Source organism: Polypterus senegalus, chromosome 11 (genome assembly GCF_016835505.1).
Source record: "Polypterus senegalus isolate Bchr_013 chromosome 11, ASM1683550v1, whole genome shotgun sequence".
In the NCBI taxonomy this organism is placed as follows: Eukaryota; Metazoa; Chordata; class Cladistia; order Polypteriformes; family Polypteridae; genus Polypterus; species Polypterus senegalus.
The window spans coordinates 104,342,979-104,365,767 of record NC_053164.1 but is presented as its reverse complement, the minus strand read 5'-3'; the positions used below and the strand labels follow the sequence as shown (position 1 = coordinate 104,365,767).

At 37.4% G+C, this 22,789-nt stretch overlaps 1 protein-coding gene across 5 annotated transcripts in view; it reads left to right on the top strand.

Annotated features, from left to right (window-relative positions):
• cald1a (caldesmon 1a) overlaps positions 1-22,789 on the top strand; it is a 304,498-nt gene that overhangs the window by 146,260 nt on the left and 135,449 nt on the right. For 4 of the 5 annotated variants that reach the window (XR_005635608.1, XR_005635609.1, XM_039769419.1 and 1 more), the window contains exon 4: positions 16,026-16,138. Coding sequence is in view for 3 of the 5 variants with exons in the window: in XM_039769419.1 (XP_039625353.1) it covers positions 16,068-16,138 (71 nt within the window). In the remaining 2 variants the exon portion in view is untranslated. Of the gene's footprint in view, positions 1-14,101; positions 14,215-16,025; positions 16,139-22,789 lie in introns of those variants that run through there. The other variant, XM_039769418.1, reaches the window with a different exon arrangement.

Genomic DNA, 22,789 nt, shown 5'->3' with positions numbered 1-22,789 from the left:
GAGAATAAGACTCTGGGATTACTAGCATTGTTATTTATAATCTTAGAGAAATAGCAGCGCCTCTCAAGACGGACAGTGTTATTGTATTCTGTTATTTTAACTTTTAATATTTCATAGTGGATAGTTAGTTTAGTCTTCCTCCATTTACGCTCAGCTCTACGGCATGTTCTCTTTTAATCATACACTCTTTGGGTCTTCCATGGTATAATAATGCTAGAAGATTTTTAACTGTCTTTTCAGGTGCAACTATGTCAACAGCAGCTCTCACTTTAGTATTAAATCTTTCCACCTTACTATTTACATTATCCTCGCTATTATAGTTGGCACTATAAACGGACTGATTGCTTAGAATGTTTGTAAGTTATAAAGCTGCTGCTGAGTCAAATAAGCGTTTTTTAACAATATGCTTCTCATAGGTGTTTTCTATCATTATTTCTATATTAAAAAGTAGAAGAAAATGGTCTGATAGACCAATATCAATGATCTGCTTTATATCAACTTTTAGTCCTTTAGTAATCACTAAGTCTAACGTATGACCTGCTTTATGTGTAGGCTGATTAACGAGCTGTCTCAAATCAAAAGAGTCCAGGAGGTTCATAAATTCTTTTACTTTTAGGTCACACTGATTATCTATATGAAAATTAAAGTTGCCAACTATTAGGAGTGTGTCATAGTTGTAATTAAAATTGACATTAAGTCAGAGAATTCCTGAAAAAAAGACTCGTTGAAATTTGGAGGTCTATACACGGATAATACTAGAACTTGAGAATCTCCATGGATAACAACGGCGAGATACTCAAAGGACTTGACATCTTTACTTTTTAACCGGCTCGAGTAAATATTTGCCAAGCCCCTGCCTCTTTTTCCTTGGCGATCTGCACGAGTAAAACTGTAATCCGGAGGCGCAGATTCGATTAAAACAGCCGCCCCTTCTGAGCTAAGCCACGTTTCCAAAAAGCCACGTTTCCAATTCAGAACAATTCATTTCCAATTCAGAGGCAATTCAGATGGAGAATAGGCAAACCTAACGACCTTAAACCTGTGTGTGTGTGTATGTGTGTGTGGGTATGTATGTGTTCATTTGCAGATGAGAGCAAATTGAACAACCCCAATTCAAATAACCTGCATGTCTTCAGGTAGTGGAAGGAAACATGTGCTACCTGTAAAAAAACTCAGGTTGGGAGAACATGTAAACTGCACGCAGAGAACACCCTGGCCTCCTTGCATCATCTCAGTCACTGCTTTGTCTCACTGTTAGAAAGGGTACGCTTTTTTTTTTTTTTAAGAATAGTGTGACCTTTATAGTGTGCTTCCATCAATTTGTTTTGTTTTTCAGAAACAGTACGTCTGATTTTGTGCTTTTTTATATGCCTAGTTATATCATGTTTTTAAATTATGATGTTATGTTTACTTCATATTACTTTTCAGAACTTTTTTTTAATTCCAAAAGAAGATACAAGCATCACTTTAGAATAAAATAATTGGTAATTGGCTTTTTTTTCTATTTACTTGTGATCCCTTTGTGTAGGTGACTGCAGGGACGGAGTTAACTAAGCAGTACTTCATGCTCATGCATAAAGTGGCTGCATAAGAAGGGTTTTGGGAAATGCATAAAATAATAGCATGTATTAGACATGTACATTGTAAAGTCACTTGTTAATGGCTAAGATTAATAATTTTCAGGAAACACACCCCAGATTCCATTTTGTTGACTGATTTTTTTTTTTTTTTCTGCTTGCCTTTGTGTGTAATTATAACTAATTAAATGGATGAATGAATTAATTAATTAATGAAAATGGACAATAATAGAGGAAAAAAAATTGATAATGTTAGTTATTATCTGAACTAGCGGAATGTAATATATTTAATTTCAGATTAGATTAGAATAAGACTTTTTAGATTAGAATAAGACTTTATCTGAAGAAGTTATCTTTTGCCATAACAAATAACATCTTCGGTGCTGTTATCTAGCACTAATATTGAAAATTTAAAAGAATTAAGGACAAGAAAAGTGCTGTAATTTGTGACAGATGGAATAGTGGAGCAAACAACCCAAATTAGGTGAATGCACATACTTTTTGTGTCTGGTATAGATTGTAAGACATGAAAGAGAGATTCTTTGATGTTATAAAGAGGTACTTTAATGTGAAATTGTTTTCAGATCACAATTCACTATAGCTAGCTTTTAAACCTAGCCTAGTTACTATCTATGTGTATTTGCATGTTCGATTTAATTCTCCTTGAATTATATTTACAGATTTCTTTTGTATTTAAGTTACTTATTTATGTTTTTTGACTAACCAAGTATACAGTACCTACAGCATTCCAGCTAAATTGGGTTCTTTACATTTTTAAGATAAATTGCTACGGAATGCACAAATGTGTGCTTTACAGCACTCAGAAACAGCTGAAAGTCTGTGTCCTTTACATGAAAACATTATTAAACATACTGCAAGAAATACTCCATTATGTCTTTTTCATTTAAAGAATAAAATGCATTTAAACATTACAGAACAAATACTATATAAGATCTGTACAATTTAACCTATTTCTGCAGTATCTTAATACAAGTTAAGTGTGAAGCCCCAGTATAGTAGTAGCTATCTTTTGAAATATCTTAATTATACGAAAGCAATTCAGTGCTCATTCTCATTTCTTAAGTACATGAATACTCCAAGTTAGCCAAGTGGACTCTTATGTTTGTAGTGCTGCTTAGAAAACCTGCTCACTGGTTCATGGCACATACTGTATGTTTTGTATTTTTACCAAAGATGTGTTTTAAGGTTGCTGTTTAGATTATTAATGTGAACCTTTTTTAAAGTGGACTTTGAATGAAATAATAAAGGTTGCATAGTCTTAGAATTATTCTCGGCATCCCAATTTGTCTTGGTGTCATACAGTTGTTTTTCTGTTTTCTTAGGTTCTGTGTCACCATTGAATTGACACACATGTTCAAAAGAAGCATTACTTAACATTTAACCTGCAGGGTTTGTGCCAGGTGTCTGTTGGATTGAAATGTACACTAAAACTGACATCAGGTAGTGTAGTTGATGCACACAGGAAAAGGATGAACTGTTTATTTTTATATAGCACATAAGAAGAAACTCCAACAATATATCACCAAACCAGAATTTGAATCCTGTTTCCTGGAGCTGTGAAACAGTAATATGCAAATAAATGAATAAAAAATAAATCAGAATATTGTGTAGGCTGTAAAAAAACATAATATAACACCGTAATCTCACCTAAGACATTTAATTATATAACTTTTATAACAAAGCAAATAATTGTTTAATGAAGCATTTTGATAGAGACACCTTGACAATGCAAAATAAGTCAGACATTATTAACCAGGGGTATCATTTGTCCAAGCATGTTAGGTGAACTACAGCTTAAAGTAATATATTATAAAGGTTAATGCAATTCAGTTGTAACAGTTTTCTATGGTTCTCTATGTAAAGGAACACTTCCTAATGTTTTTGTGAAGTTTACCCTTAACAAGTTTCCAACTGTGTTCCCATGTTCTTGATGAACTCATTTTAAAATAACAGACTCAATCCACTGTACTAATTCCCTTTGTAATTTTAAACATTTCAGTCATGTCACCTCTTAATCTTCTTTTGCTTAAACTATATAGGCTCAGCTCATTTCATCTTGCTTCATAATTCATCCCCTGTAGCCCTGAAATGAACCTAGTTACTCTTCTTTGGAACTTGTCTAGCGCTGCTATGTCCTTTTTGTAGCCTGGAGACCAAAACTGGACAGAGTATTCCAGATGAGGCCTCACCATTGCATTATAAAGCTTGAGCATAACCTCCTTGGATGTGTATTCTACACATTGTACTATATAACCTAACATTCTGTTTGCCTTCTTAATGGCTTCTGAACACTGTCAGGAAGTTGATAGTGTAGAGTCCATTATGACTCCTAAATCCTTCTCATAAGGTGTACTCTTAATTTTCAGATGTCCCATTGTGTATTCAAAACTAACATTTTTACTTCATATATATAATTCTTTACATTTACTAACATTACATTTCATCTGCCATAGACCTGCCCAAGCCTGTATGCTGTCCAAGCCCTTCTGTAATAATTTAATGGATTAAAAATTATTTTGGTATGATCTGCAAACTTAACCAGCTTGTTACTTATATTCTTTTCTTAATCATTTATATGATTAACACTGACCCCTGTGGAACACCACGCTTAACATCAGCCAACTCTGATAAGGTTCCTCTCACCACCACCCTCTGCTTTCTGAGTCTAAATCAATTCTGCTCCCGTCTAAAAACCCCTGAACTCCCACTTCTTTTAGTTTAATGCCTAACCTCTTGTTTGATTTCAACCTATTCAATCTGAGCAGTACATCTCCCTCTACAATTTACAAATCCTTCAGTACTTCCTTAGTAGTCCAGTACCTCAGAAAAATGGACGTTTACAGCATCCCCTATTTCACTGTCTGCATCTTTTAATTCCACTTTATTTTTAATGCTGCACTTCACCTCCTTCTTGACTGTTCTTTTGTTACTAAAATAATGAAAGAATCTCTTAGGGTCGTCTTTCATCTTATCTGCTATATTCCTCTTCAACTTCCTCCCTTATATCCTTCTTAATGGATGCCTTCATGTTCTCATATGCCCTACGAGTATCTCTGGAGTTATTAGTCTTATATGCCTTATAAAGCTATTTTTTCCTTTGCAGCTTCTTTTTTAACTCTTCATTAACCTACTGTGGAGTTTTTTTAAATTTTCTTATTAATTCCAAATTTTGGTATTTACCTGTCCTGCATTACATGTAAAACATTTTTAAACCTGTCTCACTGCTTATTGAATGTCTTTTCACTTAAAAACTTATCCCAGTCCATCCTCCTTAGACTTTGCAGCATCTGCTGAAATTTTGTCCTACCAAAGTTAAACTTAACAATTTTAGTCTTTGCATCCACACTCTTACAAAACACTGAGAACTTTGTAATATTATGATCATTTGCCCCTAGTGGTTCAATCACGTCTACACCCTCAATTCTATCTTGATTATTACAAAATATTAACTCGAGACAAGCTTTACCTCACGTTGGTGCTTTAACATACTGTGTTAAAAAACATTCCCTAATTATTTCTAGAAACTCCTACTCTTGTGCTCCTCCATTTGCAATGTTAAAGATGAGCACAGTCTGCAGACATACTGTATGTAGCAAATTTCTGTATTTTCAAATTTTTGGCATGGACTAGATATATGCACAAAAACTTTCATATTTTAAGACCAAAACAACTTTTCCAGTTAAGCCAAATTAAATTTAGGGTTAGTTCAAAACTCTGTCGTCCACCCACTAATCCATCCATTTTCTAACCTTCTCACCCTTTTTCAGGTTGCAGGAAGCCAGTGTCTATCTCAGGTTTAGCGGTAATCAGTTTATGCAATTGTAAGCGGTTCACCAATTGCACAGCTTTGGGAAATATGTGTAGTAATTTGACTTCTCATGTAAAGTAGAAGACAAATAAAGGAAAAAAAATTTCTATCCAAAACATTTTGGCAACCTTTTTTATATGCATTTTCTGTTGTTTAATCTGAATCAAATCACCATTTAATTATATTGTGTGAAAGGAAAGAATTGAGGAATGACCAGAAGAGGTTTTCTTTTCAAAGGCATTTAGTTTCCTTTTGCCAATATTTCCTTTTTTGGGGCATCATAAACTCATTGCATTAATCAACCTTTGTTGCATGATATAAACATGCTTGATAAAGGAGACCATCAAATTCACATTATTTGCAGGATAGTGACTAAATCAGAATTATTCAATAGTTAATAATGGGTGGCCTGTTAAATAGAAGCCTGTTTTTCATTATTTTCAGTTAGTAAGTATAATCGTAGCACAACAAGAGCTTGGCAATACCCTAGAGATTTTTATGTATACTATTTACCAGTTCAATCTTGGATTGGAAATAGGAAAATGCCAGGGATAAGGGTATTTGCCAGTTGTGACCAATTTACCTGAATTATAGACATACTCATTATCTTTTGGACATACAGTATATGTGTTTTGCCAGGGTACAGAGGGAGAGAGACAGATTCCTTCATACACAAGTATTGCTTCAGGCATTCTTCACTGAATTTAAGTCTCAAAATCAAAGCATGAGGCAATTTTTTCTTTGCCTAAAATGCTTTCTCTTTTTTTTTGTTAGTCTTCAAGTCCTTCATTTGATTAGTCAAATGAGCCTTTTTAATTGTATAAATATATTGTCACAGGTGTACATCAAATTGCTCGACAATGTGCTGCACCTATGACCCTAAAACAGTATTGCCTATTGAAAATTTAGAGATTGTTTTAAAAAAGAAACAACCCATAACAAATAAAAATATAATAATTCAGCAGACCAAAATAAAAACTAAATATTGATTTTTTACCAAGATTTTAATAAAATAAACAGCAATAACACAGAAAATTTTAAAATTACATACACATAAATATACAACAGTCAAAATTAAGCATGCATTCTTGACAAAAGTGTTCTTTGCTAATCTATATTACTAAATGAAGGTTGTATATATGCACGGATGCCGGAGGCCATGAGCAAGCCATGCCAAAAGCGCACACGCACAGTGCCTTAGCTGCACAGATGCCAGAAGCAAGCCGTACGGAAAGCACACGCGCACAGCACCTCAGTATAACGAAGGTTGTATATATGCATGGATGCCAGAGGCCAGAAGCAAGCCGCGCACAGCGCCTTAGCTGCACAGATACCAGATGCCAGAAACAAGCCGTGCAGAAAGCGCACGCGCACCGCGCCTCAGCGCCCCAGAGTCAAACCCAGCGACTTCCGAGAGTCAGTAGGTGGCGCCCAAACAACACAACACAACCTGTAAACTAGCAGTCAGTGTTCTCCACTCCACAGTGCCAGCAGTACTCCACTCAACAGTGCCAGCGGTTACTCTACTACACAGTGCCAACAGTATTCCACACCACAGTCAGTGTGCTCTAATCCACTGTGCCAGCAGTCAGTGTGGCTTATTTGAATCACATTAGGGTAATTCAGTGTTAAAAGTAAATCAATTATGATTCCTAACATGAATTTTTTATTTCCGATTTACTTCATTTAAACCTTTGCACTCCGATATTTTTTTTACTTATGAGTGCAGCAACTCAAACACACTTTGGACTTAAATGATATAACAATTAAATGCCAATTTTAGTTTTAATAAATTGGTTAATTTTACTACAAATATATTTATTTCATTAAATAAAAACTTTTTCAGGACGCTTCCACCCTTCATGATTTTTCATCCCTCCGAAGATTGGACGGAACAGAAAGTGATTGTCATTCTTGGATTTGTTATTCTTTAGAGAATCAGGAGTTTACTGGTTTTATATTATTTTAGATTATACAGTACATACTTTTATATTAGATTTCTACTCACAAGCACCTTATTCTTGCCAAAACAGAGCCTTGAGTAGCTTTTTTTAGAAATATTAATTTTAATCATATGGTGAAACATAATCTAGATAATGTTTATATATAAACAAACTGCCTCCAAATTGATGTAAAGAGACGTAGAAACACTAATGAAAATGCTAAATTTTCTTTAAAGCCTGCCACAATTCAAAATCACAATGCTTCTGAAGTTATACTATTTAGTTACATTTATAAAAAAATGAAGAACATTAACGGCAAATCAAGGGATAATCATGTATTTCCTTCCACGTGTCCCAAGTGGAGGTGTTGAAGTACTTTTAGGTCATCTTCACATGTCAGGGTACATATGATCTCGAGATTGCCCAGTTAATTTGTGCAGTTGGAGCAGTTTTGTAGGTGCTGTGCTAGAATGTGGGGGGTAAAGGGGGGGGGCCTAATTATTCACAAGCTGCTACTGAAAAACCAGTCAGTCTGCACTTCCATACTCACTAATGGTCAGGAGCTCTTAATAGACATCAAAACTAAGGTCACATGTATAGGCAGGCAAAATGAGATTCTTGAGCAGAGTTTCTAGGATCTTGCACCATGCTAGGGTGCAGAGCTTATTACTGTGGGAGGAACTTGGAGTAGGAGTGCTGCTTCTCCAGATCAACAGAAGCTGTTTATGGTGGGTGTTTTAGGCATTAAGGTATTGATGTCACCCTGGCACTTTCAAAGGGAGCGTACATGCTGGATGGATTATATCTCTGGATTGGCTTGGAAAGGTCTGGGAATTTTGTGGGAGGAACTGGAATAGGTTTCTAAGGATAAGGTGGCCTGCTCAGTAATGGAAAAATCAAGTGAAATTGAAAGAAATACATAAATAAATGTTGATACTCTGGTTATGGCATTAAAACAGCTTTCAAACTTTTAGTTAAAAGCAAAGCAAGTGTTGAAGTATAGAACATTAAGGTTGATACAATTAATGAATCACATACAGTATAAATATCTGCAGTATTTCAGATAATACAAGGACAGATTGATTTAAAGGCTTTTGTGGGCTGCCGAATGCATCTTGTGTTTAAGTGCACTAGACGTGTTGCTCTGGACTGGTCAAATGCCCCAATAATGTGTCTGCATTCAGGGCAATTGAGGTGCAGCTCGCGCATCTCCCTGTAGATGGTGCTGTTGTACAAAAATTAAGTAACTAGTAAACTTGCCTCAAGATCATCTATATATATATATATATATATATATATATATATATAATTCACTAAGGCAAGACACCCATGGAAAGCACGCCGGAAGGGGTGTGGATTCACTAAGCCGCCGACAAGTAAGACACCTATGGCGTACGCAGGAAGGAGCCACGCCGGAGGTGAATCGCCATATGCAACGTGTAAAACGGTTTGCGAGGGGTATCCCATGGGATCCTTAAAGCAATCCTTTACAACTGAGGTTAAAACACAATGAAGCAAGCAATCTTTAAAAAACGAGTTTTCGGTTACGACGCACGACCGCATGCACCATAGCAAACTGTTTTACGCGCTACATACAGCAATTCGCATCCGCGACAAGCATGCGTCTTCTTAGATGCTTCTGCAGGAACACGGAAAGTCTACGTGAGTCACCGGTGCATCTGGACTGTGCAAAGACGACAACGACTCAAGTGACGAGTTGGAGGTGGGCACATGAGCGATGGTGGTCCGCCAGTTTTCCGTCACGGACAATTGTGTGTTGGTTCGTTCCGTGCATTGTTACAATGTTGCTTTTCTTGCTGATTTATTACATTTCCGATTTTTCAAATGTTAATTTTCTCCCTGTGCTTAAAAATCATTAAAAACACCGGCCTGATTATGCGGCGTGCGGGTTGGTTAGTATTGTTAAAATGTTTATCATGATGTGATTAGAGGTCCGTGGAGAAGCGTGATTTTGAAATAATGAGGTCCTGGAGTGTGGAGGCTCTGAATAGGTGTGGATGTATGCATGCTGGCATTTATTTTGGGGTTTATTAGGATGATTGGCTGATTGCGCATTCACATGTAAATGTGAGTGGATCACACAAATGACTCATTCACACCTTGGAGTGGGTAGAGGACCACCTCTGCACCCAGTTGGGCCGAATAAGAGGAGCCTACACAGTAGAGATCAAAGAACAACAAGGAAATCGAAAGAGAGATTACAGGCAGGACGGTGAGGAGCCAGTGTCATCCGTAAAGGAGACAGATGGTCAGGAGTATGCTCCTAAGGAAGTGAGGGGCAGGCCTATGCTTAAGTGTGGGGCTAGAGTAGAGGCGTTTCTTAGAGCAACTGCAGAGAAGAGTAGGAGCAGCCCCCGTTGTATGGCGCCTCCCTCTTGATGTCAATGGACTGACTTAGGGGAGACTTGTGTGGGGTTTGGAGGAGGGTCCTTCCTACTCCCAGTCTATCAGGCGCCAATAGGACTTTCCTCTGAACCCAGGATAAAGGAAAGACTGCATCTGTTTCAGGCATCTCCTCATGCTGCAATGTCCTGGTGGGATAAGCTGAGGAGACACCCAAGAGGCACTGTGGCTCATGTCTGTTTTTAGAAGTGTGTTGAGAAAAAGAAAAGAGCATGACTTTAACCCCGGTTTTACTGGATTTTTATTTATTTATTTTTTTACACTGCACTTTTTGAACAATTTTCTTTTGGACTTTAATAAAAGCACTGAACACTTTTGCACCAACCCTTTGCTGATTGTGTGTGTTCTTATTTGCTTGACTCATCTGAGTTCATGACTATCGACAGTTACAGGTTCAAGAGGCTCCTAGAATCACCAAAGAGCATGGAGCTAACCCGGACTCTATCCATCTATCCTCTTCTGCTTATCCGAGATTGGGTCGTGGGGGCAGCAGCTTGAGCAGAGATGCCCAGACTTCCCTCTCCCCGGCCACTTTTTCTAGCTCTTCCGGGGGAATCCCGAGGCGTTCCCAGGCCAGCCAGGAGACATAGTCCTCCCGGTTGGTTTTTTTAACACCTTGATGACCTCTGTCCCAGAGATGGGGGAGCCCACCTCCGAGTCTTCAGGCTGTGCTTCCTCATTGGAAGGCATGTTAGTGGGATTGAGGAGGTCTTCAAAGTACTCCCCCCACCAACCCACAACGTCCCGAGTCAAGGTCAGCAGCACATCATCCCCACCATATACAGTATTGACACTGCACTGCTTCCTCCTTCTGAGATGCCGGATGGTGGACCAGAATCTCCTCAAAGCTGTCCGAAAGTCGTTCTTCATGGCCTCCCCAAACTCCTCCCACGCCTGGGTTTTTGCCTCAGCAACCACTGAAGCTGCATTCTGCTTGGCCTGCCGGTACCTATTTGCTGCCTCCAGAGTCCCACAGGACAAAAGGTTCCGTAGGACTCCTTCTTTAGCTTAACGCCCATCCCTCACCGCCGGTGTCCACCAACGGGTTTAGGGATTGCTGCCACGACAGGCACCCACCACTTTACGGCCACAGCTGTGGTCAGCCGCCTAAACAATAGAGGCAAGGAACATGGCCCATTCGGACTCAATGTCCCCACCTCCCTTGGGACGCGGTTGAAGTTCTGCTGGAAGTGGGAGTTGAAGCTACTTCTGACAGGGGACTCTGCCAGACATTCCCAGCAGACCCTCACAACACGTTTGGGCCTGCCAGGCCTGACTGGTATCCTCCCCCACCATCGAAGCCTACTCACCACCAGGTGGTGATCAGTTGACAGCTCAGCCCCTCTCTTCACCCGATTGTCCAAGACATGTGGCCGCAAGTCCGACGACACGACCACAAAGTCCATCATCGAACTGAGGCCTAGGACTAATCTGGACTGTCCCACACAAACACAACTTAATCATCTCAAATCAAATGTTGCCAGTTTTCCATGATATGCTATATGCAGTTTCTTATCTAGAATTTTTTTTGCCTGTTGCCACTAGGTAAGTATCTGTGTTGCAGTTACAAACCTTTTAACCAGGTGGTTCAAGTTATACCATAACACATGTATGCACATATGCAGAATTCATTTTTCAGTTTTGCTTTGGGGCTTGATGGCTTGTGACCAATTGACTGAGTTTTTCTTTCACAGTTTATATGGTGTGTGAACTTGTACATCTTGCTGTTTGGTAGTATTCACCATCATTACCAGGAATCCCATCAATTACCTTTCTATAAAACAATTTAGCATTTTGCCCATTGAATACAGATTCACAGTATTTTAATATTCATTTCTGCTTTCAGTGTTGAGTATTTGATGTTGAGATATGTTTCAAGACGGTCCTTTCAGTGCTTATACTGTACTAACTGTGTTACCTGACTTTGCCTGGGAAATTTTGTAAGACAATGGGTGTCACTTAATTGGGTGTATTGGAAGTACTATGTAACTAAGTGCTATTCCCTGTACAATAGTTGTATTTTTTTCCTTAAGGGCTAATATTGTAGACAGGCAGTGTGTTGAAGCAGTAAAGGCTTTGAACATAGGACTTTAAACCCTTCAAAATTGATGCGCCTATGAGCAAGTCACTTCACTTCCCTGTGCTTCAATTGGAAAAACAAATGAAATGCAATCAATTGTACCTCAAAGGCTGCACCTTAACTTAGTTAAAGGCATCAGTTAAATAATCACATATATGTACTGTACAGTGTATACTGTATGCTGTTTATATACTGCAAAGTTGACTAACTCACTCATCAACGTAAACACTGTTTCCTGTTTAGTTAAAAAGCTGAAATTTGGCAGGATGGTACATCTGGGGCAATAAGTATCCATTGAGCCAGTCAACTTTGCATTATACTGTATATATATCTGTAGATTACAGTTACAATATTTTAGTTGATCTTCATTTTGTGTGACTTTTTTTTCATTACTGATACTAGTTGCCTAACACTTTGCAAAACACAGTGTCTCTCCATCATTTCTTAACACAAGGTTTATTGGGGGGTCTCCCTTTCCTGTGCTTCCCCCCAGGGTCACTGATGCTTCTCTAATCTTCATCAGCCTCTTTTATGCCTTTCCAATTATCTTTTCTATGTTGTTTCCCCTGCCTGCATATTCATGCCACTGGTTCTACATAGTGACCCGACATTTGCGCGATAGACATATGAGCGCTGACAAAATAGCTCCCATTAAAACGCAGCGTCAAAATAGCGCCGACAAAATCGTGAAAGTTTCATTAAATATGAATTACTAGTTTAAAGCATATATAATAATGTTTATTTTAGAAGTCAATATTATGAGACACAGCACGCAGATAGTCCTTAAGGTCATGCCCCGCATATGTAGGAAGAATTGCAGCAAGACGTCTTGATAGTTGAGCGTATTTAGACTTGCTGGCAGCCTGACTGCTGGTAATTCCACTTTGTATACGGCGCGTTATGCCAACCCTCGACTGAGTTATTTGTTCGCGGCATGCCATCAGCAGTTATAACAGTTATAACCTAGCACATAATGTGTACATAATGCGCATGTACACGTCCCACTCTCTTGGCCTCTCTCACGATTTTGTCAGCGCGCATTTGTCGAAAACCAGTTAGCGAGTTTGTCGGAGCTCATTTGTCCGTCGCGGTTTTGTCGGCGCTCATATGTCCATCGCACTTTTGTCGGTGAACCGTTCTACATCACATTGCTTACTTGAAATTAGAAGCAACATGATCTACACAAACTTTCCTTAAATCTGTGAGTCAATCAAAGCCATTAGCCTTCATGACATTTGCAATGGATTTAAGCAGGAGAGCAGGTCTCATATGTACTATTCTTTAAGTGCATCTCACTCAGATTCTCACTCAATACTTTGCAAAGATTATCAGGTTGGCTCTGCCACTTCTGATAATGTCTTTCTTTCCCAGGTCTGTATGACCCCACCAGAATTTCACACTAAAAAAAACCAAAAATAAAATAAAAAAAAAAAAACACTGTCCATTTACACATCAGGACTGTTTTAATTTCAGCTTAGATAGAATCTACCCAAAACAACTCTGTATTGAAACATGTGGGTTCAGGAAAAAATAAGGTAAACAGGATAGGCCAACCTAAATGGCGTCTGAGGACACTGACAGTATTGACTTTGAGTATGTTAAGGTAACCTCAATTTGGGAAATTCCCCAATGTCTTTTCACAATGTAGGCCAGATACAGGGAATGCACACACTCCCATACTTTGTGTCCCACACAATATACCTAAGGTTCACTTTCTGTGGCTAAATCCATCACTTCCTTGTGCCACAGAAGGGATTTCCTCATATACAGTACGCTGTCCAGTCCCACGATGCAATGCTGATTTAAGGGTGAACTGAACCACCTTATAAATGTGTAATTAGCCTGTTCTGTAGATATAGCTTGTTGTTCTTCTGATGGACTTCACTTTGGCTTATGTTTATATATGTGTAATAATATGGCAGAGGATCTATGCACCAAATAGAAATTAGAAATAGAAATTAGATATAAATACATATATTCCACTCTGAGGATAAACTTCAGTTAGCTGGAAACTAGCTCACTGAATAGTTAAGGCTAGGATTCCAGAGGAAGTGGAGGCCTCCAGCACTGTACAGGAAGCAATCTAAAAGCCTGCCTTAAATGTCAGATTCCAGGCAGAGTTTAGTTAACCACTGACAGCTCTGTAAACAAAGCTGGGACAGACAGAGAGTTAGGGGGTTGGTGTGGGGTGAGGCATGCTTTCCTTTTCTGGTAGAGGCTTAGCTGTTTGAGGACCACACTGGAATTCTTTGTGTTAGCAGCATGTTTGAAAAAGGGGAATAGTACTATTCTACTAAGGAGGTAGGGTTTGAATAGAAGAAAGACAGCAAGCAGGAAAGTTGCTGAATAAAGCCTGAGGAGGTAAGATATAACAAAGAAGTACATTTATGTCTATTATGTCAGAACACTTGACTTTGCACCACTTGTGTGGCTCTGTGCAATGTATAGAATGTATAATTTAATTGTTTTCTTTATAGTAATATGATAAAAATAAAAAAGATAAAATCAATACAGTTGGATTAATTAAAGTTTTACATTTCACATAAGAGTTCATCTGCTGTAGTCTTATATTGAAATAATGCATGCTCTCAGTGCTACAAAAGGTGTTTGGCTCATACTTTATTTGATTTTTGAGATTTGGCAAGAAAAATAATTAACATGTTTGAAGACAATCAGCATGCACACCTACACATTTTTTAAGGTTTCCTTAGTCATTCTAATTTTCTAACTGAAATCAATATAATTTTACTTAAACTCCTGTGTCGAAGTGTCCTTTCTTTAACCTTTCCTAAGTCTGTATTTAAGGCGACTGTCAATGTATTCATTCACAAAAAATAATTCAGCAACCAGATGTTGGTCAGTTGACTTACAAGAAGTGACCGGTGCACTTGACAGATGCAACCCCACTGAATACTGCTAACCTGCACGTGTTGACTCTATAACAGAGCAACTGATATCATCTGATAATTTGGATAACAGGAGAAATACACATCAATGTCATTTTCTATTGAAGCTCACACAAAACACCAAGGGAAACAAACTATGATTTCTTTGCTGTATCATATTTCTAATGTTTAAATGGTTAACCATTAAGTGCATCTTATTACTCCGTGTCATCAAAGAATATTTATAACATGAATTGGGTTCAATCTCAAGAATTAGTTCTTGTTATCCTACAGTAAAAGTGACATCACTACATTCTTACAACATCAAACTTTTTAAAAGTATTTAAAAAAAAAAAAATTAAATCCAAACAGAGTTGCTGCATTTCATCATGGAAGTCAGTTAAGTCTGTAATAAATCAGAGGTCTGACCCCAAGCTGTTTCTTTTCATTTAAGATTATGGATTACAGCATGAGTTATCTAGTTATGACACTGTCTGAATCCAGCACTGAAAGGCATCTGGGAAAACCTTCAGTGGAATTTGCAGTCAGTATCCTAGAAAAGGTGTACTGTTTTAGTAGTCTAGCCTATTACATGTTACAAGCTCAGAACTTAAAACATATTTTGCTGAATATGAATTGTCAAATTTGTTGTGTGTCTGTCTTTTGCATTTAATGTAAAGAAATGCATGTACTGTAGATACTACTTTTAATCCTTTAACTCAGATGTATGCATTATTCGTGTCAAGTAGAACATGTTGGAGAGAGGAAAGAAAAGAGTGATTTGAAATCAGATACTTTAAGAGAATGAGAATGGAGAATGCCAGAAATGTTACAAGGAGGAAGCAGTACTTTCAGATTAACACCACTAGAAGCATCATTACCTGATTGAGCAAATAATGGAACATTTAACAGTTAAATGTTAAAAAAAAACTTTGCCTGTAATAAAATTGATAGTTGTAATCTTAGTTTATATATACTGCATACCTTATGCAGTATGCAATTTTTGCCTTTTAGTAGATTGGTCCCAGATCCTGAGTTCTTGGTTTAAATTTTGGCTACTGGACACTGCCTGTGTTGAGTTAACATGTTCTGCTTGCTTGTGTATGGGTTTTTTGTCCAGATGTTAGTTTTCCTTCACATCCCTAACACATTTTACATTGACTAACAACCCAAAAACTGTCACTGATTTGACAGAATGTTCAATATTGATTTTAGTTATAGTTACTTTATTGCATCTACATTTCCTTACATTGATAAACAGAAACATTTTTCTTTTTGTATCCATAGATTTTTACTTTTGGAAAAGTAACCTCTACTTTCTGAAAGAACATGGATGATTTTGAGCGCCGCCGTGAGCTCAGGAGACAGAAACGTGAAGAGATGCGACTTGAAGCTGAAAGGTAAGGTCCTAACAAAACATTAATGCATTTCAAGATAACATTTTTATACTCTGTGACTATTTAAAACCTGGAGGAAGCCTTTAAAATGTTATATGTAAATTTAGTGTTTTCATATTTGCATTCTGTAGTCAGACATTTTGCTTATTATTCTGTAATGCTGATAAAACATATCACACCACAGAAACACATAACTTTGTATTGCTCAAATACACTTTACAGATCTCTTTACTGATATACACATGCATATTTTTAGACGACAAGTAATGAAACAAACATACAATAAGAACCTATGTTAGTGAAATAGCACATAAGAATATACCCTGACATCTTATAGATGTAAATAACAAGTTGCACTTAAAGACAGAAATACTGAACTGCTTCACTTAAGCAACAATTCACATTGCAACACAGGATGAATGTGAAATAGTCTCCACATATAAACTGTCAACCTAACAATGAGAATTGAATCTTGTACTGACTAGCTAGGGTACATTTAAAATTTACTTTCAGCATGTATAGATTTTTTATTTAAGTGAATTGTTATATATATATCGGATGTCATTATTGGCTTGTTCTGAAGTAATGCATTATGTTCAATGTCAATGATGTCATTTTCTTAAAGGTACACCTAATTTTAGACCAAAATAAGTTTAGACCAAGCTTTGTTTGCTGTAACCCAGTAGCATTATTAGTCTTTTGGTAAGGGATGCTTAGAGAGAGCCTTAACATCTGGCTTAATAATGTGAAGATCCCCTTAGAGTGAAGGAGAAATAAAGGCAGTTTAATAAGAGTTTTTATGCAGTGTTTTAAAAACAGTCTTTTTTTTTATAGACCACATAGAGTATATCTAGTATACTTTGAATTCCTTACACTCATAATTTCATTTTTAAAGGCAGTGAATGTGCGCCATATACACAGCATTTGTCTCAAAGGATAGATTGACTAGTCTGAAATGATTGAATAATAATGAAACTGTGCACTAAATTGTGTTATATCAAGTAAATGCTTTGGTGTTCAACTACTATCTTAATTTGTTAACTGAATCTAGATTTACTAAGGTTACTGACCAATACGAAACTCTATGTGACCATTCTAAAAACTAAGTAGTTTGTTCACAGCAAACAAGGAATAGATCATCACATTCTTGCACTTCATGTCCAGTGCAAAAGGTTAAATAAAATTTGAAAGGAAAGACATAGCAGCAAGAGTTTTGCATTATATTCTGCTTATATCTTTGGTAGTGAAAGTAGGGTGACAAGGTGGTTAGAGTTACTGCCTCACAGCTCTGACACACTAGGATTAAATCCCAGCCTGGTCACTTCTTGTGTAAACTTTGCATTTTAGTCTCTACTTTTTGGTAAAATTGTCCGGTCTTTCTCGAAAATACCAAAGGCATATACAGTAGGTTACGATAGTTGTCAGCACTAAACTGACATAATTGGCTGTGGGGTTGTGTGTAAGAATACTAATAAGACTGGTGCCTTGTCCTAGTCTGGCCAATGTCTTCTGCCTGATACCAAGATAGTGTCTGGCTGTTTGTGACACCTAACTGACTTAAATAGGCTTAAGAAATTGATGGATATTATTGTTATTTTGAAGATGTATACCTTGTAAAAGAAATGAAAGAATGGCATCTCCACTGGCACATATCTTGTTAAAATTCTGTAATTTATGTTTTTTTCATGTGATTCTACACTTTTATATTTTCTTTAGTCTGTCTTTGGAATTGCTATGTAAAAAATTCTGACACTACAATTTTGAAATTGTTAAATTTTGACACCTCCATATTACCTGTTTATGAGCAAATTCATCATGTGCCTAATTTTTTCATACAGTTTTAAAATTATGGACTACATACTTTATACATAAAATATGTCATATGAGAATATGACCTTCTCTGACCTGATTAATCCATGTCAGGATTATTGCTTGTGATTGTCCTGCCTGAGTTTCAGTAGAGGCAGTCATGACTACAGAAAAACTGGGAGATCAAATATGAACTGGAATACAATGGTCTTTACCTTGCTCATGTAATTCTTATCATTGGATCTCATCACCAAAGAGGTATTAGATCAGAAACCTTTAAGGCAAGATACCTTCCTGGAACCAGCCTATTTTTAGTTGGCTTTTGCCGCACATTAGAGGAAAAGCGACCATTATCTTAACCAAGTGACAAAAGTACAAGACAAATTTAATGTTGCATGCAAGTGATATTAAAAAGTTTTTTTTTTAATACTAGTAACTGCGGAACAAATAAAAGTTAATATCACATTGTGATTATTTATTTAAATTGACCAATTTACACATTTAAGGCCTAAATAGATGAGTACTAGAACCTTATCATTCTGTTCAGTCCTTCCATTCCAATTATAGGGGTATAGCTTATTGTAGTAGCATTCAGTGGAAGGCAAAAGACATTCCTGAATGGAATGCCAGACCTTCACAGGGGTCATTCACTCACATTAACTAGTAATGGCTTACATTGTAGACATCAGTTGTAATAAAAAGAGGGACAAAACGAAAACATACAGACATCATGCAGATACTGATCAGTCCAAGATTCAGAAACAATGTCACTTCTAGTTGAACCTTATAAGTTATTGAATTCATAGTAAAGTACTGCTATCCCAGTTTCTTCATGTTTACATTTGGGATGTATGCTTTTAGATACTTTGCTCACAAACACTGAAAATTTCCCTTTATAACTAGCAATCACAAGATCTGTTTAAATAAATAGTAAAGACCTACTATATTTATCTGATCCGTTTTTAACTAGGCTGTAGTGTTTTGCTTTTAAGTTTGTTGGTGTAGGTTTATTCTGTGTTTATATCTCTGTGTGTGTGTTTGTGTAAATTAAATATAGAAAAACAGCATGTCTGTTTGTATGTATGTTCCCTATACAATCCTGCACCCTTTGACTGATCTGAACCAAATTTTGCTCATATGGATAAAATAGGCTACTTTGGAACCCAACATTTTGACCTTGGAGGTCCCAGTGTTTTTTGTTTTTTTTTTCCTGTGTGCTACAGTTTGTAGTTTATAGTTTTCATTGGCTCTGAGCAAACTGAAGCCAGACTAGCAGATAAAATGACCAGAGCTATCATGTATTTTTGCAAGGCAATTTTTGGTGAGGCTTGATCGACAGTGGAAGTGCAGCTCAATACAATGTAAAATCAAAGGGTTGTTGTTTAACGCCTGCTTTGTTGGTATTTTTCCATAATTTAAGCACTACGACCTGTCCACCTTGACCTCAGAGAATGAGTCAGACAAACCAGTGTTCATGTTTAGAATACAGTAAGGAGTTATTGTACTTCTGGAATCCAATCAGGCCCAAAAACAATAAATTCTCAATTCGCAAGAGCAGAGACATTGATAGGCAGTGTGGGTGATGGATGGGACAGCTAGAAATAAGATCAGATTCACAATTAAAAAAAAACAAAACCCATAAACCTTTGCTGTCGTTCCTTATCCTATTCCAAGGCAGCACTGGGTAACTTGTCAAGTATGCTTTAACCAGTTTACTATATAGCACATTATATACTTTTTTGAAAAAAAAATTTGTAAGACACAATTCTTATATTTGAATGGTATATACTGTAACTGATTTGAATACTGCGCCTGCTTATTTTACAGTATGTGTGTAGCTGGAATGTTCCTTCTAATGTCTGGATAGGTTTTCCTCCAGGTTCTCTGAATTTTCCTACATATGCCCAAAGAGGTGCAGGTCAGGGGAATTGTCAACTCTTAATTGCCCAAGGTGGAGATATGTAGGTGGGTGGGTCCATATATGGAATGTCACCATGTTCAGGGTTGTTTCCTGTCTTGAGCCAAGTGTTGCCAGCATAATGTTGGAATTTAGTTGTCCTTGAATTTTGATTAAGCAAGCTTGGGAATGTTTTGGTTTAAGATTACGGTTGTATCTGAGAATGTGAATTGGAGTTAGTTAGATCTTAGTACAAGTTACGGCACTGTGTATTATGAATGTCTGGGTCATGAAATATTTATAACTTAAGTGAAAAGTTTATCTTATCACAACAATTTGTTTTTGTTTCATAATAAAATAAAATGTTTCAGCTTCAAATTGTTTTTAGTTTTACACACTTAATAATGTTCAATAATATTTTAACAATATTTTTTACATCCAAAAATTGCCTTTACTATAAATATTACTAGATGTAATGTAGTGTAGTGACTGTGGACTTTAAACAGCAGGCCTGCAAGCTTAATCATAGCCCCTTCTTCACTGAATAAGACACTTATCCCACCTCCACTTAAGCAGTAGGAAATACACATTTCCAACTTTATTCCTCAGCCCTGGGGCCTCATGTATAAATGGTGCATATGCACAAAAATGTTGCGTACACCAGTTTCCATGTTACATTGCGATGTAAAAAAAGTAAACGTGGCATGAAGCAACAAACGTTCTTACACCTGCTCAATCCATTGCATAAGTTTTCAGCTCCGTTTTGCAAACTGGCGGCACCCAGCATCAAAGCAGTGCTGCTGTTCCTGTTGCGTCTTTATCAAATACAGTGATCCCTCGCTATATCGTGCTTCGACTTTCGCGGCTTCACTCCATCGCGGATTTTAAATGTAAGCATATCTGAATATATAGTACAGGCCAAAAGTTTGGACACACCTTCTCATTCAATGTGTTTTCTTTATTTTCATGACCATTTACAGCACTCCATCACTCTCCTTCTTGGTCAAATAGCCCTTACACAGCCTGGAGGTGTGTTTGGGGTCATTGTCCTGTTGAAAAATAAATGATCATCCAACTAATCTGACTTCTGCACAACACAACTGCTGGTCCCAACCCCATTGATAAAGCAAGAAATTCCACTAAATAACCCTGATAAGGCACACCTGCGAAGTGAAAACCATTTCAGGTGACTACCTGTTGAAGCTCATCGAGAGAATGCCAAGAGTGTGCAAAGCAGTAATCGGAGCAAAGGGTGGCTATTTTGAAGAAACTAGAATATAAAACATGTTTTCAGTTATTTCACCTTTTTTGTTAAGTACATAACTCCACATTTGTTCATTCATAGTTTTGATGCCTTCAGTCATGAAAATAAAGAAAACACATTGAATGAGGAGGAGTGCCCAAACTTTTGGCCTGCACGGTATATCACAGATTTTTCGCTGGTTCGTGGATTTCTGCGGACAATGTGTCTTTTAATTTATGGTACATGCTTCCTCAGTTGGTTTGCCCAGTTGATTTCATACAAGGGACGCTATTGGCGGATGGCTGAGAAGCTACCCAATCAGAGCACGGATTACGTATTAAATAAAACTCTTCAATGATATACGATATGCTTCCCACTCGGTGCTTCGCATACTTGAAAGCCCGAACAGCACGTATTCATTTTTGATTGTTTGCTTTTCTCTGTCTCTCTAACTCCCTCTGACATTCTCTGCTCCTGATGGAGGGGGTGTGAGCAGAGGGGCTGTTGGTACACTGGCCTAGAGTATATTGACATTGCTCTAAAAAATGCTGAAAGACTACCTTTACATTACTCCCTTACTTGCAGCTGCTTTGTCCAGCGGTGCTTCGCATACTTAAAAGCCAGAACAGCCCTATTGATTTTTGATTGTTTGCTTTTCTCTCTCCATCTCTCTCTCTCTCTCTCTCTCTCTCTCTCTCTGACATTCTCTGCTCCTGACGCGCACTCCTTTGAAGAGGAAGATATGTTTGCGTTATTTTAATTGTGAGATGGAACTGTCATCTCTGTCTTGTCATGGAGCACAGTTTAAACTTTTGACTAAAGGGTGTTATTTCATGTCTAGATGGCTCTAATAATGTTAAAAAATGTATTTAGAAGGTCATAAACAGGTTTTCTATGCTCTAACTGTGAAAATATTCGATTTATAAATAAAGAATCCTACTTTGCGGAAATTCATTTATCACGGTAGAGTCTAGAACGGATTAACCACGATAAATGAGGGTTTACTGTATGCTGAAATTAACCGCATATCATTTATTAGTTTAAGGCATCTGATTGTAATCAACCTGTAACCATGTAACTTTTAATAGTGCACAGAATGGCCGAACTATTCCAAATACCATAGCTGCTTTAGCGTTGTTACTCTCAGTGCACCACTCATAGTATTTTAACCCACTGTATCTGAGTGTGGAATCACAGCTGTACAGCAGCTGATAGGAAAGCTCTAATGCAGATTGTGTTGAGAGCAAAGAGAATTATCGTGATACAGCTTCCAGCACATACTGCCTCAGCCATGGGCACAGTCTATTTGAACTCTTCCCAGTTGGTAAACACTTCAGAGCCTTTCCTGTAGGGACCCCATGGTTCAGAAACTGTTTCATCCTAAGAACTATAGATGCACTCAGTCAGTCCATCAAGTGCTCCTGGTAGAACTGTTTTTACTTATAAGTACAATTACCACACTATAAACATGCACTACAGTGCATTTACAGATGATGATGACTGGCTTCTAAGTCGATTTAGATTTCCAAGCGCTATCTTCTTGGAACTCTTGATATCATTTTAAACATGAAATGCAGTAATGTATGTACATTACATTATACAAATACATTTTTTACTTCATTTAAATAATGTATACTGTTAATAATTAAATGTGTGGGCACAGTGGCACAGTGGTAGCGATGAGCTGGCACCCCGTTCAGGGATT